General features: G+C 41.4%; 2 protein-coding genes across 8 annotated transcripts in view; one reads left to right on the forward strand and one right to left on the reverse strand.

The window, feature by feature from the left end:
- The first annotated feature begins 5,260 nt into the window (after positions 1-5,260).
- Positions 5,261-6,224, forward strand: LOC115193884 (barrier-to-autointegration factor-like protein). 4 transcript variants are annotated; one of them, XM_029753009.1, is made up of 3 exons: positions 5,261-5,355; positions 5,547-5,674; positions 5,996-6,224. In XM_029753009.1, exons 2-3 carry the CDS (start codon positions 5,549-5,551, stop codon positions 6,140-6,142), a joined length of 273 nt encoding a protein of 90 aa, XP_029608869.1. In that variant the 5' UTR covers positions 5,261-5,355; positions 5,547-5,548; the 3' UTR covers positions 6,143-6,224. The 4 variants fall into 4 exon arrangements, with proteins under 4 accessions (XP_029608869.1, XP_029608867.1, XP_029608870.1 ...); XM_029753007.1 differs by having other exon boundaries at positions 5,270-5,378; XM_029753010.1 differs by having other exon boundaries at positions 5,287-5,355; positions 5,534-5,674.
- A 16-nt stretch (positions 6,225-6,240) lies between these two features.
- Positions 6,241-23,541, reverse strand: part of LOC115193883 (ectonucleoside triphosphate diphosphohydrolase 6) — a 28,908-nt gene continuing 11,607 nt past the window's right edge. For 3 of the 4 annotated variants that reach the window (XM_029753005.1, XM_029753003.1, XM_029753004.1), the window contains 9 exons: positions 19,743-19,778; positions 19,171-19,259; positions 18,407-18,486; positions 11,961-12,025; positions 11,241-11,345; positions 7,268-7,408; positions 7,091-7,147; positions 6,807-6,919; positions 6,241-6,700 (listed from right to left, as the gene is read on the reverse strand). In XM_029753005.1, the coding sequence (XP_029608865.1) occupies positions 6,617-6,700; positions 6,807-6,919; positions 7,091-7,147; positions 7,268-7,408; positions 11,241-11,345; positions 11,961-12,025; positions 18,407-18,486; positions 19,171-19,259; positions 19,743-19,778 (770 nt within the window). In that variant the 3' untranslated portion in view covers positions 6,241-6,616. Of the gene's footprint in view, positions 6,701-6,806; positions 6,957-7,090; positions 7,148-7,267; positions 7,409-11,240; positions 11,346-11,960; positions 12,026-18,406; positions 18,487-19,170; positions 19,260-19,742; positions 19,779-23,541 lie in introns of all 4 variants that reach the window. The other variant, XM_029753006.1, reaches the window with a different exon arrangement.

The following is a 23,541-nucleotide window of genomic DNA, read 5'->3' on the forward strand; positions in this document are numbered from 1 at the left end:
CACAGAGTTTCTAAACCTGTCTTTGGCTTAAACATTTTCCAATAGTCGACGCGTCCATAAGGTTAGTGGAAGCTAAGTGCTTCCCAAAAGGAAATTCAAATGCATTGCCAAAATTATATAGCCCAATTAGTCTTCTGTCTATACAGAAATACATAAAATCATTCAAATAGGCTAGCCTACTAAAGCATGATTTGGCCACAGAGGATCATTAGCTTCTTTACAAAATACAATGTGGATTGTTTTAAATTGCATTACCTACGGTGGGAAAGAAACGCAGCGCGCACTGCAAATACCAAATAGATGATTGTTGAGTTGCGACTGTCAGTGAAATGTAGAGCGTATTGCTGTAAAGAGAAAGAATAAAGAGAATACAATGAAACGACTGTAATCTGTCTTTTAGTTGCAAAAAAATGCAACTTAATTGTGAGAACAACAGTATAGCCTATTGGCACCAGCGGGAGAGCATCGGCATCCCCGGCAAGCGCGCACTGTGCATAGTCAATTCAATCATTATCAAGGTTGTGCCTCTCCTTCTCATAAACCTATGGAGAATGTCGTTTTTATTGATCTGTTTGTCAGTGTCAGCAGAGTAGTCTACCCTGAATATGTTTAATTAAAAAAATATTCCGTTAATGTCTCCAGTCATATAAAGTGTAGTAGAATTGCCTGAAATGTGTTTATAAAAGGTACAATCTTTACCATACAAAGAAGAAACGTAGCTTGTATAGCCTATAGCCCAGGCTCATTCTACGCTACACGCCAGGGTTCTCCAACTGGCGGCTGCGTGCCGAATTTGACTCGCGGGTGATTTTATTTAGCACCCCAAGTTTTCTGAGCAAAAAATAAAAATATATATATTAACTCAGCAAAAAAATTAACGTCCCTTTTTCAGGACCCTGTCTTTCAAAGATAATTCGTAAAAATCCAAATAACTTCACAGATCTTCATTGTAAAGGGGTTAAACACTGTTTCCCATGCTTGTTCAATGAACCATAAACAATTAATGAACATGCACCTGTGGAACGGTTATTAAGACACGAACAGCTTATAGACGGTAGGCAATTAAGGTCACAGTTATGAAAACTTAGGACATTAAAGAGGCCTTTCTACTGACTCTGAAAAACATTAAAAAGATGTACAGGGTCCCTTCTCATCTGCGTGAACGTGCCTTTGGCATGCTGCAAGGATGCATGAGGACTGCAGATGTGGCCAGGGCAATAAATTGCAATGTCCATACTGTGAGACGCCTAAGACAGTGCTACAGGGAGACAGGACGGACAGCTGATCATCCTCGCAGTGGCAGACCACGTGTAACAACACCTGCACAGGATCGGTACATCCGAACATCACACCTGTGGGACAGGTACAGGATGGCAACAACAACTGCCCGAGTTACACCAGGAACGCACAATCCCTCCACTAGTGCTCAGACTGTCCGCAATAGGCTGAGAGAGGCTGGACTGAGGGCTTGTAGGCCTGTTGTAAGGCAGGTTCTCACCAGACAACACCGGCAACAACGTCACCTATGGACACAAACCCACCGTCGCTGGACCAGACAGGACTGGCAAAAAGTGCTCTTCACTGACGAGTCGCGGTTTAGTCTCACATGGGGTGATGGTTGGATTCGCGTTTATCGTCGAAGGAATGAGCGTTACACTGAGGCCTGTACTCTGGAGTGGGATCGATTTGGAGGTGGAGGGTCCGTCATGGTCTGGGGCGGTGTGTCACAGCATCATTGGACTGAGCTTGTTGTCATTGCAGGCAATCTCAACGCTGTGCGTTACAGGGAAGACATCCTCCTCCCTCATGTGGTACCCTTCCTGCAGGCTCATCCTGACATGACCCTCCAGCATGACAATGCCACCAGCAATACTGCTCGTTTTGTGCGTGATTTCCTGCAAGACAAGAATGTCAGTGTTCTGCCATGGCCAGCGAAGAGCCTGGATCTCAATCCCATTGAGCACGTCTGGGACCTGTTGGATCGGAGGGTGAAGGCTAGAGCCATTCCCCCAGAAATGTCTGAGAACTTGCAGGTGCCTTGGTGGAAGAGTGGGGTAACTTCTCACAGCAAGAACTGGCAAATCTGCAGTCCATGAGGAGATGTACTGCATACTTAATGCAGCTGGTGGCCACACCAGATACTGACTGTTACTTTTGATTTTGACCCCCCCCCCCCTCTTTGTTCAGGGACACATTATTCAATTTCTGTTAGTCACGTCTGTGAAACTTGATCAGTTTATGTCTCAGTTGTTGAATCTTATGTTCATACAAATATTTACATGTTAAGTTTGCTGAAAATAAACGCAGTTGACAGTGAGGACGTTTCTTATTTTGCTGAGTTTATATTGTAAGTCATGACTTGTAGTTATATATATCAGTGGCGGTCAGTGCCGTTTATGATGAAGTACAACTTTCTTTTTCATGAGCATGGCCTTATTTCTATTGCAGCATGTTGGATGACTGTCATTTATATTCCATTCACCCAGTTCAATATAACATCAATAGGTTTAGGCTACTACATGATACTCAAATTTTTACTATACCCATCATGAGGTTGCTACAACCTAGCATTTGAATGAAAGTTTACAACGTAGGTGCACACAGGTCGAGATAAAAATTTGAGATGACAGACATTGACAAAGGGACAGACAGTGACACATTCAATACCGCCTTGCACACTCTTGCCTGCATCTAGCTTATCTAGGGTGTAATCAGTAGTTCAACAGTACACCTGGCGACCTGGTCAGCGTGCAGTGTGCCCGGCCCGCCACAGGAGTCACTAGTGCGCGATGAGACAAGAATATACCTGCCGGCCAAACCCTCCCTAAATCGGACGACGCTGGGCCAATTATGCATCGCCCCATGGACCTCCCGGTCGCGGCCGGCTGCGACAGAGTCTGGGCTCGAACCCAGAATCTCTGGTGGGACAGCTGGCACTGCGATGTAGCGCCTTAGACCACTACGCCACCTGGGAGGCCTCTCCTTCATTTTTGAAGAAATTAATTTGTTAAACTGTTCAACTAGTCTTTCTCTCGCTTTGAGTCAACTACTCACCACATTTTATGCAGAACTAACTAGCTGTAGCTTATGCTTTCAGTACTAGATTCTGATCCTTTGATTTGGTGGGCAACATGTCAGTTCATGCTGCAAGAGGTCTGATAGGTTGGAGGACGTCCTCCGGAAGCTGTCATAATTGCTGTGTAAGTCTATGGAATGGGGTGAGAGCCAAGAGCCTCCTAGGTTTTGTATTGAAGTCAATGTACTGGCAAGAGGAAGAAGGAAGATAGCTGTCCTCCGGCTACACCATAGTGCTACCCTACAGAGTGCTGTTGAGGCTACTGTAGACCTTCATTGCAAAACACTGTTTTAATCAATTATTTTGTGACATGAATATATTTAGTATAGTTTAATCTAAAAAGGATAACTTTTTCAATGTTTTCCATTAAACAAATAATATGAAATTCACTGAGGAGGATGGTCCTCCCCTTCCTCCTCTGAGGAGCCTCCACTGATAAATATATATACTGCTCAAAAAAATAAAGGGAACACTTAAACAACACATCCTAGATCTGAATGAAATAAATAATCTTATTAAATACTTTTTTCTTTACATAGTTGAATGTGCTGACAACAAAATCACACAAAAATAATCAATGGAAATCCAATTTATCAACCCATGGAGGTCTGGATTTGGAGTCACACTCAAAATTAAAGTGGAAAACCACACTACAGGCTGATCCAACTTTGATGTAATGTCCTTAAAACAAGTCAAAATGAGGCTCAGTAGTGTGTGTGGCCTCCACGTGCCTGTATGACCTCCCTACAACGCCTGGGCATGCTCCTGATGAGGTGGCGGATGGTCTCCTGAGGGATCTCCTCCCAGACCTGGACTAAAGCATCCGCCAACTCCTGGACAGTCTGTGGTGCAACGTGGCGTTGGTGGATAGAGCGAGACATGATGTCCCCGATGTGCTCAATTGGATTCAGGTCTGGGGAACGGGCGGGCCAGTCCATAGCATCAATGCCTTCCTCTTGCAGGAACTGCTGACACACTCCAGCCACATGAGGTCTACCATTGTCTTGCATTAGGAGGAACCCAGGGCCAACCGCACCAGCATATGGTCTCACAAGGGGTCTGAGGATCTCATCTCGGTACCTAATGGCAGTCAGGCTACCTCTGGCGAGCACATGGAGGGCTGTGCCGCCCCCCAAAGAAATGCCACCTCACACCATGACTGACCCACCGCCAAACCGGTCATGCTGGAGGATGTTGCAGGCAGCAGAACGTTCTCCACGGCGTCTCCAGACTCTGTCACGTGCTCAGTGTGAACCTGCTTTCATCTATGAAGAGCACAGGGCGCCAGTGGCAAATTTGGCAATTGAGAACTGAGAAGTGGTCTGTGGTCCCCAACTGCAGAACCACTCCTTTATTGGGGGTGTCTTGCTAATTGCCTATAATTTCCACCTGTTGTCTATTCCATTTGCACAACAGCATGTGAAATGTATTGTCAATCAGTGTTGCTTCCTAAGTGGACGGTTTGATTTCACAGAAGTGTGATTGACTTGGAGTTACATTGTGTTGTTTAAGTGTTCCCTTTATTTTTTTGAGCAGTGTATATTTAATCTATATATTTTTTTAATGTTTTATTGTTGGACATAAAATACTGTAAAATCTGTTCCAAAGTATTCCCACGCATAATAGAGATATACAGTATGTGATCGTATACAAATGTAAGCAAGGTTTGAAATTATTTTGTTTTAGTCCGTTTGGGCTTTTTGCTGTCAATTTGCAGTTGACAAATTATTTGCAATTATGTTCAGGCCTCCTGACAATCCGCTCAGGTAAAAATCTGTGCTCGGCTGAATCTAGTTGATGATCCCTGCTATATGCACTCAGCCATGCATTGAACGGTCTGTTTGCGAACAGTGATTGAGTTCTATTATAGTCTAAATTATGACTATCCAATCTACTCATCACATTACGAATAGAAGGGTTTCAATAAGTCTGCAAATGTGATGATGCATGGAATGCTGTATTATAAAAGGTGCATTTTTATGATCAAAATAAGCTTCCACAAACTAAACTTATGCGCCGTCTATACCATTTCCTAACCTTAACCTCAATCTCCTTACCTGCTACGTTATTTCACCTAACCTGCTGTTAGTTCTCCTAACCTGCTGTGTAAACAGACCACCAATCCCCACATACCATCAGTAGCCTATCGTCACACTCTCATTTAATTATCTACAGGTGTTGTTTTAGTACGCAAATTCGCGCACTTTTATAGCACGTGATCGGTCAAATCATAAACGCGTGGTAACAATTAGTAAAGGCCAGTGTGTCCATTGTCTCGGGTAAGGACGTGAAATACAATAGTGTAAGTTATTTCAACATGTTTAGACATACCTACTGAAATATTAACTGGAAGCTGTAGGTAGCATATGGCTCACAGACCCGCGTAGAGCTAATGTTATTCGAGTGAGTTAGCACAGGACAGCCTAGTTGTTTGACTACTTGACCATCATTGCGCAGCTGTCTCTTGCAGAAATGTCGACCACTTCTCAGAAGCACAGGGACTTCGTTGCGGAACCCATGGGCGATAAACCGGTGACTGCACTGTCGGGAATTGGCGAGGTCTTGGGAAATAAACTGGAGGAGCAAGGTTTTGACAGAGTAAATTCGTTCGTTTTAAAAATTTTTTTTTACAGCGCTTCACATGCTATACATTCTGGACTAGATACATTGTTTACCTCTTAGAATGTTAACGTTAGGTCAAGTATTGTGGAGCACCTGCACCTTAAGTTGTCTAGGCTTTGGCTTCGTGGCAAAGGGCAAATGGGGACTGGTCAATGCACCCCATTTGGTCCCCAGGACAAGGCTTGTTTTGATGATTTTCACACTATGGACAGTAGCACCACAGTACTGACCTGCACTTAAGGGCAGGCCCACTGCAACAAAGTAATATGTAGGATAACTGCTGCATCTCCTTCTTAGGCCTTTGTGGTTCTGGGTCAGTACCTGCTGCTGCGGAAGGATGGGGAGCTGTTCACTGAGTGGCTGAAAGACACCAGCGGAGCCAACACTAGGAATGCTACATCCTGCTCCCAGTGCCTGAGAGAGTGGTGTGATTCATTCCTATGAGTCCCTAATGTAACATTTTAAAGATTAGAACATGAATCTGTTTATAGTGGAAATGTCAGTGGCTTGGTTTGTCTGAGCAGAATAATTTAATAAAGATGTGGAATCTAAATAGTTTTATTTTATTCAAAATACATATGCCTTTATTACCCCCAATTGATTCTGAATTGTACACAGAAAATGACATTTTAGCACAAAGTTATATTCAAATACTAAATATATAATTGGTCATGCTCATTTAAACTACAGCAGTAGCATGTGCTTTTATTACACAACCAACATTCCTTAAGTATAAACCAACCGCGCCTGCTAAAATAAAAGTCAAACATTTAAAAGGCAACTGGTAAAATAAACAAATTCTGAAAACTTTGCACAGAAAAACAAGTACAATCACTTTGGGAAAATGGCCTGAGTGTACTTTGCAGCACAGAAACACTGGCATGTCATGGCAGCAGCAAGTGAGGTGAAACTGGCAGCTCACTGACTGTGGAGGGACTCTATGTAGTGGAAAGTAGCCCCCAGAGCCCAACTAGTCTCCACTTCATCAATCTTCCTCGCCAGCTGAAAGCACACACAAATCACTTCCTTGACCATCGGATGCAGACCCATGAAAATGCATTGATTTCGATTGAATAATAAATGGCATGTCTTTGCATTTGGTTCTCACCTTAAATACTTTTTCTTTGGGAAAACCAAGCTCTTGCAGTATCGTAGAGATGTAGGTTAGATCCAGACAAAGGAAAGGATTCTCTCTGGGAGTAACTGTCATTCCGTTGCACACTGGGAGAAATAAATGGTGATTTCTTGCAAGTATTCACTAAATTCCAAAAATTAAATGTGTGAAAGCAATGAGTCAAGCGTTGATTAAAAGGGATAAGTCAAATTCATATTCAGTTCAGTAGCAGCGAACCACATACAGTACACAACTGCAGCATGAGGGCGCTGTCTTACCTCTTTTAGCAGTGTCAATGTAATCGCTGACTTTTATAGTCCCTCCTGTTTTCTCATCTGAGTGAAAGGGGATATTAGAATAGAGCTACATTAAATTACTATATGAAGATGTCATTAAACTAAGCAGCATATTCATTTTCACCAACTGAAGTGGCAAAAGGTAGGTAGTGTTCCTACCAATAGCGCCCAGATCCACAGCTCTGTCATAGTAGTATGAAAAGGCATAGAATTCAATATCTTTTGCTTCTTCTGCCTTCTTCACCTTCCTATACAGCACCTTCTCCACTTTCCTAAGGCAGGACTCATAAATGGGCTCTCCTGAAACAGAAACAAAACTTAATGCACAAAAAAATGGTCAGGTTAGGCACTGTCTATAGAAGGCAATGAATTGTTTATTAAAGGTGCAATATGCAGAAATCGATCCGCCGTTTCCTGGTTGCTAAAATTCTAATAGTTCGCCTAATTTCAGTTAGTGACAAAACAAGCAATTGTATAGAGTATAGAAAATCATTGTACCACCTAAACCGCTGTGAAATATGTTTTCAATATAAACCAAAAATATAGTATTTTCAGCTGGTGTACAAAACTAAAAGTCAAATTCGAATCAAATTTTATTAGTCACATGCGGCGAATACAACAGGAGGGTAGACCTTACAGTGAAATGCTTACTTAAAAGCCCCTAACCAACATTGCAAATTCAAAAAAATACAGATAAGAATAAGAGATAAAAGTAACAAGTAATTAAAGAGCAGCAGTAAAATAACAACAGTGAGACTATTTTTATTTTTTATTTTACCTTTATTTAACTAGGCAAGTCAGTTAAGAACAAATTCTTATTTTCAATGACGGCCTAGGAACAGTGGGTTAACTGCCTCGTTCAGGGGCAGAACAACAGCTTTTTACCTTGTCACCTCAGGATTTGATCTTGCAACCTTTCGGTTACTAGTCCAACGCTCTAACCACTGGGCTACCCACCACCAATATACAGGGGGGTACCGATAAAGAGTCAATGTGCGGGGGCACCGGTTAGTTGAGGTAGTATGCACATGTAGGTAGAGTAATTAAAGTGACTATGCATAGATGACAACAGAGAGTAGTAGTGGTGTAAAGAGGGGGAGAGGGGCAATGCAAATTGTCTGGGTAGCTATTTGACGAGATGTTCAGGAGTCTTATGGCTTGGGGATAGAAGCTGTTTAGAAGCCTTTTGGACCTAGACTTGGCTCTCCGGTACCGCTTGCCGTGCGGTAGCAGAGAGAACAGTCTATGACTAGGGTGGCTGGAGTCTTTGACAATTTTTAGGGCCTTCCTCTGACACCGCCTGGTATAGAGGTCCTGGATGGCAGAAAGCTTGGCCCCAGTGATGTACTGGGCCGTTCGCACTACCCTCTGTAGGGCCTTGCGGTCGGAGGCCGAGCAGTTGCCATACAGGCAGTGATGCAACCAGTCAGGATGCTCTCGATGGTGCAGCTGTAGAAACTTTGGAGGATCTGAGGACCCATGACAAATCTTTTCAGTCGCCTGAGGGGGAAAAGGTTTTGTCATACCTTCTTCCCGACTGTCTTGGTGTGCTTGGACCATGTTAATTTGTTGGTGATGTGGACACCAAGGAACTTGAAGCTCTCAACCTGCTCCACTGCAGCCCCGTCGATGAGAATGGGGGCGTTCTCGGTCCTCTTTTTCCTGTAGTCCACAATCATCTCCTTTGTCTTGATCACGTTGAGGGAGAGGTTGTTGTCCTGGCACCACATGGCCAGGTCTCTGACCTCCTCCTTATAGGCTGTCTCGTCGTTGTCGGTGATCAGGCCTACCACTGTCATGTCATCTGCAAATTTAATGATGGCGTTGGAGTCATGCCTGGCCGTGCAGTCATGAGTGAACAGGGAGGACAGGAGAGGACTGAGCACGCACCCCTGAGGGGCTCCTGTGTTGAGGATCAGCGTGGCGGATGTGTTGTTACCTACCCTTACCACCTGGGGGCAGCCCGTCAGGATGTCCAGGATCCAGTTGCAGAGGGAGGTGTTTAGTTCCAGGGTCCTTAGCTTATTGATGAGCTTTGAGGGCACTATGGTGTTGAACGCTAAGCTGTAGTCAATGAATAGCATTCTCACATAGGTGATCCTGTTGTCCAGGTGGGAAAGGGCAGTGTGGAGTGCAATAAAGATTGCATCATCTGTGGATCTGTTGGGGCGGTATGCAAATTGGAGTGGGTCTAGGGTTTCTGGGATGATGGTGTTGATGTGAGCCATGACCAGCCTTTCAAAGCACTTTATGGCTACAGCCATGAGTGCTACGGGTCGGTAGTCATTTAGGCAGGTTACCTTAGTGTTCTTGGGCACAGGCACTATGGTGGTCTGCTTAAAACATGTGGGTATTACAGACTCGGACAGGGAGAGGTTGAAAATGTCAGTGAAGACACTTCCCAGTTGGTAATCCGTCTGGCCCTGCGGCCTTGTGAATGTTGACCTGTTTAAAGGTCTTACATCGGCTGCGGAGAGCATGAACACACAGTATTCCAGAAACGCAGATTCTCTCATGCATGTATCAGTGTTATTTGCCTCGAAGCGAGCATAGTAGTGGTTTAGCTCGTCTAGTAGGCTTGTGTCACTGGGCAGCTCTCAGCTGTGCTTCCCTTGTAGTCTGTAAAGGTTTGCAAGCCCTGTCACATCCGACGAGCGTCAGAGCCGGTATAGTACGATTAGATCTTCGTCCTGTATTGACACATTGCCTGTTTGATGGTTCGTTGGAGAGCATAGCAGGATTTCTTACAAGCTTCCGGGTTAGAGTCCCGCTCCTTGAAAGCAGCAGCTCTAGCCTTTAGCTCCGTGCGGATGCTCCCTGTAATCCATGGCTTCTGGTTGGGGTATGTACGTACGGTCACTATGGGAATGACGTCATCTATGCACTTATTGATGAAGCCAAAGACTGATGTGGTGTACTCCTCAATGTCATCGGAGGGATCCCGGAGCATATTCCAGTCCTGTAGCTTAGCATCTGCTTCATCTGACCACTTTTTTATTGATCTAGTCTCTGGTGCTTCCTGCTTTAATTTTTGCTTGTAAGCAGGAATCAGGAGGATAGAATTATGGGTGAGGGAGAGCTTTGTATGCTTCTCTGTGTGTGGAGTATAGGTGGTCCAGAGTTGTTTTTCCTCTGGTTGCACATTTAACATGCTGATAGAAATTTGGTGAAACGGATTTAAGTTTCCCTGCATTAAAGTCCCCAGCTACTAGGAGCGCCGCCTCTGGGTGAGCATTTTCTTGTTTGCTTTTGGCAGAATACAGCTCATTCAATGCTGTCTTAGTGCCAGCCTCTGATTGTGGTGGTATGTAAACAGCTACGAATAATACAGATAAACTCTCTCGGTAGGTAGTGTGGTCTTCAGCTTATCATGAGATACTCTACCTCAGGCGAGCAATAGCTCGAGACTTCCTTAGATATCGTGCACCAGCTGTTATTTACAAAAATACATAGCCCGCCGTCCCTTGTCTTACCAGACACCGCTGTTCCATCCTGCCGGTACATCGTATAACCAGCCAGCTGTTACAGTTTTTAATGTCCCGTTGGTAGTTTAATCTTCTGCGTAACTCGTCGATTTTATTCTCCAAGGATTGCATGTTTGCTAGCAGAATGAAGGGAAGTAGGGGTTTATTCGATCGCCTACGAATTCTCAGAATGCAGCCCCCCCTTCAGCCCCTCTTTCTCTGCCTCCTCTTCACATAGATCACGGGGATCGGGGCATGTTCCTGAGGAAGCAGTATATCATTTGCGTCGGGCTCGTCAGAGTCGTGAAAGGAAAAAAGGATTCTGCTTGTCCGTGGTGAGTAATCGCAGTCCTTATGTCTAGAAGTTATTTTCGGTCATCAGACGGTAGCAGCAACATTATGTACAAAATAAGTAAACAAATAAGTTACAAACAACGCAAATAAATGAATAAAAAACAATCAGCTGGGGGCACATAAAACGTCTGCCTTCTTCTCTCTCTTAAAAGACGCAAAAACAAAACTTAAGAACAGGAATCATAGAAATATCGCACATAGAACAGATCTACCACTTCTTAGACTTGCTTTCAATGAGAATGACAGATCTATATCTCACATTTAGCATTAGTAATATTATTGTTAAGTTAGTTATTAATCCCTTTTTACTGTACCTGCTTTCTGGCCCTTCACAGTATACAGAACTTCTGCATGTTCCCATTGGCCAGAGTAGTCCGGGGCCAAGCAGGGACTTACTAGCTCTGTGCTGCTGCCCTCTACTGTTTAAAATAGAACAGAGAACGCACTTAGAATTTGGACCTGACCAACAAACTGTAGCTCATGTTTTGGTACACATGCAGGATATATCTATCTATATAGATATATGGAAGCTATGGCTGGAGAAGGCTACATCTTTTTTTTAAGAGCTCTTATAAAAATTAAACAATGAACTAATGTGATGTTGCCGTTTGGCCAACAATTTCCAATATAAGTCAAATGCTGTAAGGGGACACAGCATCTGAAATTGCTGTGCTCCAACATAGGTTTTATGGCTTTTGGCCAACATCTGTTGGCACACTAAAAAGCAACCCTATAACCAAAAAAGCATTGAGGGAACATTGAGAATAAATAGATTATACAACAAACAAATGTATCAACAAAGAAATCTGATTAAAATTCAAATGTCTAAAATGCAAATCCCCATGGAGAACTGCATCCGGGGTATTCGACTGATGGCAGTTCTTAAAGCCAGGCATCAACTAAATCACAGCAACAGCTGGCATGCAAGGAATTAATCTTGGTCCATGTTATTAAAAGATTAGATAATGGCTTATTTATCGGGACGGGGAGGGTCTTTAAAGGCAACGATGAAAGCAAATTGAAAAACCACATACAAGGCTGTCCCTCGATTCCTCCCAAGACAGCTAGCCTTGCCGACATCAAGCCTAGACCAAGGTAGCTGTGCAAGACAGAAAGCAGAATCAGTGTGTGACACACAGAAATAAGATTGAGAGAGGTGTGCGTCAGAGTTTGTATAGTCATAGTTTGAACAATGATTGTGCACTGTGCAACATGCAACCCAACTTAGCAGGGTCATACACACTAACCTGATGACAGAAAGAATACAACAGTTTCAATGCACCTCTCTGAACAACATCGCCGAGGGTTGATTTTCAGGAAAGCCACATACTAAACAACATTTCCCACCAAAGCTGTTTTAGCGCTTTGCCTAATATAAGATATTATTAAGCCAAACATGTAAGAGTGTATTTGAGCGCATATACTGCCATTGACGTTTGTTGTGCAGGGCCAGATCCAGTCGCATACTGCTGGCTGCAAAAGTCTCAAATTCAGAGGCTGAGCTAAGACCTTCAAAAGTCAATCAGTTATAAAACAGTTTTGCTTTGAGTTAAAACTTTGCTTTGAATGGGAAGTCATATTTTACAATGCAAGACTCTGTTGCAATCTAGTTAGTTCAAAACTGATTTTAGGGGGCAACAGCCAGCATACGAGGGTTTAAACCAGCAACTCTTGCAGTTATGCAAGCATACCACCTGTGCCTTAAGGTTCAGACCTTTTGTCAGAGTCCCCATTACAGGTTACAATAGCACTGCCAATGACAGGCTTTGCATGTGGAAAGGTTATATAATGCTAGAGGTCAACCGATTATGAATTTTCAACGCCGATACCGATTATTGGAGGGCCAAAAAAAAAAGCCGATACCGATTAATCGGACGATATTTATATATATATATTTGTAATAATGACAATTACAACAATACTGAATGAACAATGAACACTTTTATTTTAACTTAATATAATACATAAATAAAATCTATTTAGTCTCAAATAAATAATGAAACATGCTCAATTTGGTTTAAATAATGCAAAAACACAGTGTTGGAAAAGAAAGTAAAAGTGCAATATGTGCCATGTAAAAAATTTTTTACGTTTAAGTTCCTTGCTCAGAACATGAGAACATATGAAAGCTGGTGGTTCAATATTCCCAATTCTTCAATATTCCCAGTTAAGAAGTTTTAGGTTATAGTCATTATAGGAATTATGACACGTCGACTATTTCTCTCTATACTATTTGTATTTCATATACCTTTGACTTATTGGATGTTCTGATAGGCACTTTAGTATTGCCAGCCTAATCTCAGGAGTTGATAGGCTTGAAGTCATAAACAGCGCTGTGAAGCAAGCATTGCTAAGAGCTGCTGGAAAACGCAGTAAAGTTTGAATGAATGCTTATGAGCCTGCTGCCGCCTACCGCCGCTCAGTCAGACTGCTCTATCAAATTGTAAACTTAATTATAATAAACACAGAAATTCGAGCCATTAATATGGTCAAATCCGGAAACTAGCATTTCGAAAACAAAACTTTTATTCTTTCAGTGAAATACGGAACCGTTCTGTATTTTATCGAACGGGCGGCAACCTAAGTCTAAATATTACTGTTACATTGCACAACCTTCAATGTTATGTCATAATTATGTAAAATTCTGGCAAATTAGTTCGCAACGAGCCAGGCGGCCCAAACTGTTGCATATACCCTGACTCTGCGTGCAATGAACGCAAGAGAAGTGACACAATTTCCCTAGTTAATATTGCCTACTAACATTAATTTCTTTTAACTAAATATGCAGGTTTAAAAATATATACTTCTGTTTATTGATTTTAAGAAAGGCATTGATGTTTATGGTTAGGTACATTCGTGCAACGATTGTGCTTTTTTCGCGAATGTGCTTTTGTTAAATCATCCCCCGTTTAGAGAAGTAGGCTGTGATTAGATTTTTTTTTTTTACAGGCACCGCATTGATTATATGCAACACAGGACAAGCAAGTTAACCTAGTAATATCATCAACCCTGTGTAGTTAACTAGTAATTATGTGAAGATTGATTGTTTTTTATAAGATAAGTTTAATGCTAGCTAGCAACTTACCTTGGCTCCTTGCTGCACTCGCGTAACAGGTGCAATGTAATCGGACATAATTAGCATCCAAAAATGCCGATTACCGAATGTTATGAAAACTTGAAATCGGCCTAATTAATCGGCCATGCCGATTAATCGGTCGACCTCTATATAATGCACCTTTAAACCGAAAAATAAAGGAAATTCACGAGCACCACAATGCCTACTTCACCCATGGTTTTCCAGCACACAGCTTTGACCTACTACAGTAGCTATGTTCGTCTACTGTACTTCAAACAATGGGTTGGCAGGTTGCGTAGGATTCAAACTTTCTCAAACAGCCTATTCAAATAAAATCATTATTTTTGGGGGATATCTGGATAGTCGAAATGCATGTTTTAAAGTGGCAATCAGCAGTAGAAACAATAACAAAGCAGGCTCCCTGCCCCTGTTCGGTAAAAAGTAGAGATGAGGCTAGAGAAATGTAACCACTCTCAAATTCATAGACAGCTATGGATGTAAGGACTGAGCATCCAGGATATCAAAATTACAGGTTTAAACATGTTTTAAGGCTATATAGTGTCTGTTTACATTTTATGGATGTAGCAACTGCCCCTTTAAAGAAAAATACGAGTTATTTTTTTAAAACTCAAATGGGGACTTGCTTGCTCGACTCAGGAGAGCACTCTGCTTGTTGTTTCAGCACAGAAGGGAGGGGCAGGAGAGAAGAAGAGGCTGGTGTGTCCGACATGGAGAGAGAACGTAGCCAAACATGTTGCTGTGATAAGTTATCTATCGTCTCATCTGGTAGTGTGGGTCATGACAGCATGAAATCGATGTAAAGAAGCTAGCTAGCAAGGCTACAGACAATAACAAGCTACACAAGCTGTCATAAACCTATTGTTTTATTACAAATTCGAATGTCATGGTCTAACCTTTTCTGTATCAATGTCACATAGATCATTTAATGATTTCTTTGACAAAGCCTTTTCAATAAAATAGGTATTTTTTTTCTTTCTAAAAAAATGAATACTCTCGCAAGTATTCGAATACTAAACTAAAGTCACTTCGGATATTCTAATAACCGTGCCCTAGGGCTGGGCATTATACTGAATTTTACCGGCATTGATGCACAGAATGGTTTGGGTTTTTACTTTACCTTGTATAACAGTATTTGAATGTTTGGTTTGTTAAATGTGATATGCAGTGTGTAACGTCCATTTTTATAGTTTACACCTCTACTTGAATCATCCCTCTCCGGTCTCTCCATGCCGCTTTTCACACAGACCTAGCCCTGCCCCGTAACTCAATAATAAAGGTTAAATAAAAAAATATATTAAAAAAGAAGCGCATCGGCTGTTGCTTGACCACGAGACACTTTAGTTCAGTCTGCACAGTCAATGCAGCACATGCAACAATGTTGATGATAATGATATTATTTCCACTTTGCTTCTTAATATACACCCACATGTGCTCTGTAATGACACTTTTAGTTTGTTTCTTACAGCTAGTTTGTCTTTTCTAAGCAAGTTTTAGCTAAATCGTGTTAGCCTCTAATGCTAATCGCTAGTTAGCTGGCTAGCTAGTTAATAAATGTACTGGGTCAGAGCAAATTTAGCTAGCTATACAGTCTTATACCAGTGATGGTGTAGGCCTAAATAAGCATTTATTTTCCCTGGTTGACACATACATGCTCAGCAATTTTTGGCCAATCTCCAACCTTCCATTCTTAAGCAAAATTCTGGAGAAATTGGTTTTCAAACAGTTAAATGATTTAAGTGACAACTTTATTTTTGAAAAATTCCAATCTGGTTTTCGTGCCCACCACAGCAGAGAGACAGCCTTAGTTAAAGTGGCAAATGATCTCAGAGCCAACACAGATGCCAAACAGCTCTCTTGAATGTAAGTGCTGCATTCGACACTGTTGACAATGATGTCCTTCTGGGCAGACTGGAGAGGTGGTTTGGCCTCTCCGATCCAGTTTTAAATTGGTTTAGGACCTATTTACCAGTCAAGTTTTTTTGTCACCCGTGGTGAACATAACTCAGAGAAAATACATATGTATTGTGGCGTTCCACAAGGTTCAATTTTGGGTCCGGTACTGTTCAGTTTATATATGTTACCCCTTGGCAGCGCTATCAGAACGCACAGCATTGATTTTCACTGATACACAACTCGACGGATACATTATTAGGCTATATTAGGGATTTAAATACCTCCTCCATCTAAATCAAGACAAGACCGAGGTAAAAAAAAAACCTAGGTGTTATTTTAGATTCTGAACTAATTTCGATTATCACACATTAGGAATGTTACAAAAAAATATTTTCCAGCTGAAGAACAAACGGTGCGGTCGTTTTCGCTCCGGTTGATACAGGGAGACTCATCCATGCTTTTATATTATATAATTTTTTATATTACCCAAACTCAGTAACATAATTTGATTGCATTCTGTTACTTTTAGATTACTTTCCCCTTAAGAGGCATTAGAAGAAGACAAACATGTATGTTACCAACTGGACGACATCTATTTCAGGATAAATCCATGTTGCTGGCCATATATGGATGTTACATTTTACTTTATGGGTTGGTGATGTAGGCTTCTTCTAACCCATCGCATTCTACTACAGATAATAATATGATTAAATGATCTTTACATTAAAAAAATATAAAGTCTATCAGAATTCCAGTCATTCCAATTAATTTAATACCCCTTGATCTTCAAGTATAGGACTTAGAAATATGAAAGTATAGATAAGCCAAATCGTTTTACCTGAGCATAACCCAAAAACTAACGACTTATTAGCCAGCCTTACTCTGTTGTTTATGATTTTGTTGTCATGGAGGACTGATTGGACTCATTGATTCGAGTTGAAAAAGAAATGCTGCGCTCATGGAATGGCATGTTTGAGCACTACTGAAAAGTGCTAATTACATATGAAAAATTAATGCCATATGCTGCATTTGCTAAAGGTCTATTGTTTACCTTTTTGTTGGTGACACTTTGATATCTTGATAACGTGCAACTGTTTAAAGGGCAAATCCACAGATGAAACAATAACAAGACGGGCACCCCACCTCTATTTTGGTAAAAAGCTGAGGGATGGGCCTGGAGAAATGTAAACACTCAGATTAATCGACAGAGCTATGGATGCAAGGACTGACCATCCATGATATAACAATTATTGTTTTAACCATGTTATGAGGCTATACAGTGTTTGTTTACATTACAATGTTTATAAACATTGGAGAAAAACAAGTTTATATTTAGTGTGACAGTTGAACTAAGCTCACGAGGCATTTCTAAGTTATATTCTTCAAGAATCAATGGATATTGATCTTCTTTATTTTTACTATTTTCTACATTGTAAAATAATAATGAAGATATCAAAACTATGAAATAACACATGTGGAATTATGATGACAGCTTTGGACACTCTTGACATTCTCTCAGCCAGCTTCATGAGGTAGTCACCTGGAATCCATTTCAATTAACAGGTGTGCCTTGTTAAAAGTTCATTTGTGGAATTTCTTTCCTTAATGTGTTTGAGCCAATAATTTGTGTTGTGACAAGGTAGGGGGTTATACAGAAGATAGCCCTATTTGGTAAAAGACCAAGTCCATTTTATGGCAAGAACAGTTCAAAAAAGCAAAGAGAAACAACAGTCCATCATGACTTTAAGACATGAAGGTCAGTCAATACGGAACATTTCAAGAACTTGAAGTTTCTTCAGGTGCAGTCACAAAAACCATCAAGCGCTATGATGAAACTGTCTCTCATGAGCACCGCCACAGGAATGGAAGACCCAGAGTTACCTCTACTGGAGAGGATAAGTTCATTAGAGTTTACCAGCCTCAGAAATTGCAGGCCAAATAAATGCTTCATAGAGTTCAAGTACCAGACACTGTTCAGAGGAGACTGTGTGAATCAGGCCTTTGTGGTCGAATTGCTGCAAAGAAACCACTAATTTAAGCTGTTTAAGAAAGGTTTGAATCCTAGCAACCTGTCTACACATTGTTTGAAGTGCAATAGATCATCATAACTACTGTAGTAGATCAAAGCTGTGTGCTGGAAAATCTTGGTAGAGCATGGGTGAAGTAGGCATTGTGGAGCTCATGTGAATTTCCTTTATTTTTCGGTTTTAGACCAATGCCTACTTCTCACTTAAAACATATATTTTTTTTGTTTTAAATAGCAATACGTTTCCCCCAATTAAATCATGGTAGAAGACAAAATAGACCAGTTTGCAGCTGGATGCACCACACTGCAGGTTTGACATAAAGACGGGACCCACTGGGCACAGACGTCAATTCAACGTCTATTCCTCATTGGTTCAACGTAATATCATGACCAGCGTGTACCCAGTGGGAAGAGGGCTTTCCAAAGAGCACAACTATCTGTCTAAACCCAGTGCATGGTAGTACCTGTGTGAGTAGAGTGTGTGGGTGCTGTTGAACATCTGAAATGATGTCATGTAATCGATGGGTGAGGTCTGGATGGTCTTCTGGAGAGAGAAAAAAGATGCAAAACATAAATGATCATTGTGTGGCTGTATAGATTTGCAAGCAAAACATTATTTCTAGATGTAAATGTCAGAATCAAACATGTTTTCTTATATTAACCTTGGCAATTCCTGGATGACCAGTTACAGCTTATACAACATGTCACACTGTGCTGTTCGACATCAAACCGACAAAAAGGATCTACTCAATAAGGAGAAAAAAACTGCCACAATCTGCAAACCAATTTCATCCCTAAAGCGTGAAGAGTTTAAACTCTTCGAAAAGCAGTGTAATGACATGGTAAATTGGTCCTCAATCCCTCGTGTACAAGACCTGACCTAGTTAAGGAACAAGAACCCCCCCCCCCCCATCCAACCTAATGTCCAACAACGTTTATTTACCAGCCCTTTAGGATTAGCGTGGCATTTGCAGATTAAGCCCTAAAATGAGAGGCCATCCTGGTAGTTTGTGTTGCTTTAGAGAAGAGATCTGGCTTCGTTGTGTGTGTGTGTGTGTGTGTGTGTGTGTGTGTGTGTGTGTGTGTGTGTGTGTGTGTGTGTGTGTGTGTGTGATGTGTGTGTGTGTGTGTGTGAGATGTGTGTGTGTGTGTGAAAGAGAGAGAGAGAGAGAGAGAGACAGACTTTGGGCATGAGCGTCCGCTATCAAACAGAGATGCCTTATTGTACCTCATCCTGAGGAGAGAAGGTGATCTGGGTGGACCCCCCTCCCAAATCCAGCATCCCCACAGTGGGTGTGTCAGAGCTGTGGAGACCCCCTGCAGAGAGAACGAGAGAGGGCGAAAGAGGGGGTGGGGTAGGGGGGCAGTACCAGTGTGGTCACCAAAGAGGAACTGGGGATGCAGCGCTAGGCTAATCCAATAACAGGTAATCAAAATGTCTTGTCCAGAATATTAATCTATATTGCTGGTGTTCTGTTTATGTACCAGAATTAAGCCTGTTCTGAACATTGAGTTTGGGGCCAGGGCCCCGGAGGGTGAGGGTGGTAGGGTCAGTACAGGATGCCTTTAGTTCAATCCGTCACGCCAAGTAAACACTGACCCCTCACCACACCACACTAAGGCCTGACCCTTTGACTCAGATATTGACCATATTTGGGTAGAGATGGTCACATCCCCAATGGAATATATTTTCTCTTACATATAGTACTCCTAATCTTGGAGCTTAATCTATATCGATCCTTACCAATGCTACTTATGCCATTAGTAACTGACAGTTATCAAAGTTTGAAATCATCTCACCTATGAGGAAGTTGACAGTGATCCAAGCGGAGATCCCTTTGAGGAGAAAAAGAGATGGTGATTTACCTCATCCCCCTTAAATCAATCCTTCATAATACATGTATAACATGTGAACGTAGTTTGTATTGAAATCATTTAAACACGTATTAAAGTTGATCATGGAACAGTGCTTAAGGTTAACTATTTAGGTCAGATGAGATGACACTGTTTTATGCCATAATGTATGTACTCTACCGGTCAAAAGTTTTAGAACACCTACACATTCAAGGGTTTTTCTTTATTTTTACTATTTTCTACATTGTAGAATAATAGTGAAGACATCAAAACTATGAAATAACACATATGGAATCATGTAGTAACCAAAAAAAGTGTTAACTAATCAAAATAGATTTTAGATTTGAGATTCTTCAAATAGCCACCCTTTGCCTTGATGACAGCTTTGGACACACTTGGCATTCTCTCAACCAGCTTCATGAGGTGGTCACCTGGAATGCATTTCAATTAACAGGTGTGCCTTGTTAAAAGTGAATTTGTGGAATTTCTTTCCTTAATGCATTTGAGCCAATCATTTGTGTTGTGACAAGGTGAGTGGGTATACAGAAGATAGCCCTATTTGGTAAAATACCAAGCCCATATTATGGCAAGAACTGCTCAAATAAGCAAAGAGAAACAACAGTCCATCATGACTGAGACATGAAGGTCAGTCAATATGTAAAATTAAGAACTTTTAAAAGTTTTTCCAAGTGCAGTCGCAAAAACTATCAAGCGCTATGATGTAACTGGCTCTCATGAGGACCGCCACAGGAATGGAAGACCCAGAGTTACCTCTGCTGCAGAGCATAAGTTCATTAGAGTTACCAGTTATTTCAGCCCAAATAAATGCTTCACAGAGTTCAAGTAACAGACACTGTTCAGAGGAGACTGTGTGAATCAGGCCTTTGTGGTCAAATTTCTGCAAAGCAACCACTAATAAAGGACACAAATAAGGAGAAGAGACTTGCTTGGGCCAAGAAACACGAGCAATGGACATTAGACTGGTGGAAACTTGTTCTTTGGTCTGGACTCCAAATTGGAGATTTTTGGTTCCAACCGCCGTGTCATTGTGAGATGCGGTGTAGGTGAACGGATGATCTCCGCATGTGTATTTCCCACCGTAAAGCATGGAGGAGGTGTTATGGTGTGGGGGTGCTTTGCTGGTGACACTGTCTGTGATTTATTTAGAATTCAAGGCACACTTAACCAGCATGGATACCACAGCATTCTGCAGCGATACGCCATCCCATCTGGTTTGGGCTTAGTTGTTTTTCAACAGGATAATGACCCAACACACCTCCTGGCTGTGTAAGGGCTATTTTACCAAGAAAGAGAGTGATAGAGTGCTGTATCAGATGACCTGGCCTCCACAATCCCCGACCTCAACCAAATTGAGTTTGGGATGAGTCGGACCGCAGAGGGAAGGAAAAGCAACCAACAAGTGTTCAGCATATGTGGGAACTCCTTCAAGACTGTTTGCAAAGCATTCCAGGTGAAGCTGGTTGAGAGAATGCCAAGAGTGTGCAAAGCTGTCATCAAGGCAAAGGGTGGCTATTTGAAGAATCTCAAATATAAAATATATTTTGATTTGTTTAACACTTTTTGTTTACTACATGATTCCATATGTGTTATTTCATAGTTTTGATGTCTACACTATTATTCTACAATGTAGAAAATAGTACAAATAAAGAAAAACCCTTGAATGAATAGGTGTTCTAAACCTTTTGACCGGTTGTGTATATTGCACATTGTTTGCACTTTGAGTATGACTCCATTGTGTGCATCAGTGCATTTAACAACACTAATGACCCTTTCCTAGTTTATGGACACTTACAGTAGGATGTTAAAAAGCAATTTACATTTACAAACAAACTTCAAACAGAGTGATGTGCTAAAAGTCAAAACTACCATACGCTGTCACTTAGCTACCATACACTTTATCTGTCCTGCATCCCTCAAATTCTACTTAGTTTTTGCATTAACAAGTCTGTTCAAATCAGAGAAGTCTGAGTAATCTCTGTTAGGCTAAGCGGCTGGGGCAAGAGTGGCAAAAATCTAACTGATAAGGCGGCGAAATCCGTTTATGGATCGAGTGGGAGTTTAGCATTTCAGCTCAGCAATGACGCCAGGGGAATGTGTCCATTAGGCACAAAAACGTGAACTTCAAAGTTAACTCAGTAATCATAAAATGAATTTTCCAAGGGTCAGGTCACCTCCACTGTAACAGGCTGATAGACTTGGGGAAAGAAGAAAAAATATTCAGCCTCAGAAATGAATGGCGGATAATCGGTTTGCAGAGATTAAACTGAACATTATCCTACAGTCCCCTAATTGCTTGTATGAACTACTTTAAAAGGATTGGATTAAAATATTTTGTGTATTGCTAGTGCCCATATCGAACATGCCTTGCAACAAAAACACCAAAGTATATATTATTTCTATATAAACAACCGTATTAAAGCATCAATGCCCACGGTATTGGCAGAGAATTGAAGGGTCAGTGCCGGGGCAAAGGACCAGAACCTAATAGCCACAGTGGCCCTGCCTGCCACCAAACAGATGGATGTTGATCAAACAAGCCAGTAATGGACCAGAGAGGGCCTGACCTCTATCATCTGCCCGTCCCACTGGACAGATGGGAATAGTGGCTGTGTGGTTCTAAAGGTCAAAGAGGGTCCCAGTCCAAGCCCAACTCCATTACTTGTGATTGTATTACTGTAGTTCTGCACTCATGTCAAACTTTTGCTATTATTATTCATGGAGGTTAAAGCGTAGATTGACATGAAGTTAACTTGCTTTTCCATAATTCGCTAAGTCCCTCGGTATGCATTGGTAAAATCAGGGTCCGGTGAAACTGAGTGACTTCTCTAGCTCTCTCAGACCCAATGCAACACTAACCACGTTTCCATACGAGTAAAGTCATACCGTATATATATATATTTTTTAAGCACAACAGTTGTGATGGAAACAATAAGTCTTGGTACAATTTAATAATTGCCAAAAGGTAATTTGTTCGTTCGACATGGTGGGATATTTTTGTGTCTGTAAAATGAATTATGTGAGGTGGAGACGCCTTTATGTGCAAATATTGATATAAACCATCATATCGAAGTAAATTTGGAGTCACATGATGATATGGTGTGTGGTCCTCGACTCGGGACACCATGCAGTTTTAGACCACAGATTAAATAAGTTATTATGAACTTCACAGGGTGGTTCAAGTGCACATGATGAGCTTAATGCCTTTTTCCAATACATATTGAGGATCTTATTCTTTTGACATGATGATCGATGCTTGCAGTTTGACAAAAATATTCTCGCTCTTTCCATAATAACATCATCATATAGACTAGCCTACCCACACTAGTGCTGAGCAACTAACTAAAATCTTTGTCGGTTTTTAAACAACTAATTGACTGAGGTCAGTTCAATTATTTGAATTCTATTTTGTTCAGTTTTTTTTCTGTGAGTTCAATGCACACATTGTGCAGTTTCTCTAGAGATAAATCAGATCAAGCCCAAACTGTGCGATGTAGTAAAAAGTTGTAGTTTCCAACAGGCCAAGGTTCTACATAGTTTAGCTCAGAAAACGTTGTAATAAACTACAACGACCACAATCCATTGTGCATCTACTTGTCCGGTCTGTGTTTCTTTTACACCTGCTTCATGAAAGAGACAGACGACGCGTGATCGAGAGAGATAGACAGCAGTTTCTTCGCAAGGCAGTCATAAAACTATGCCTTATTTACTTTGAAGAACTATTAAA

Source organism: Salmo trutta, chromosome 5 (assembly GCF_901001165.1).
Source record: "Salmo trutta chromosome 5, fSalTru1.1, whole genome shotgun sequence".
In the NCBI taxonomy this organism is placed as follows: domain Eukaryota; kingdom Metazoa; phylum Chordata; class Actinopteri; order Salmoniformes; family Salmonidae; genus Salmo; species Salmo trutta.

What these genes read in the sequence shown, in the direction of transcription:
- LOC115193884 (XM_029753009.1), top strand. Translation starts at nt 5,549, where the DNA reads ATGTCGACCACTTCTCAGAAGCACAGGGACTTCGTTGCGGAACCCATG. An exon ending in AGGAGCAAGGTTTTGACAGA is followed by an intron (nt 5,675 to 5,995) that starts GTAAATTCGTTC and finishes TCTCCTTCTTAG; the next exon opens with GCCTTTGTGGTTCTGGGTCA.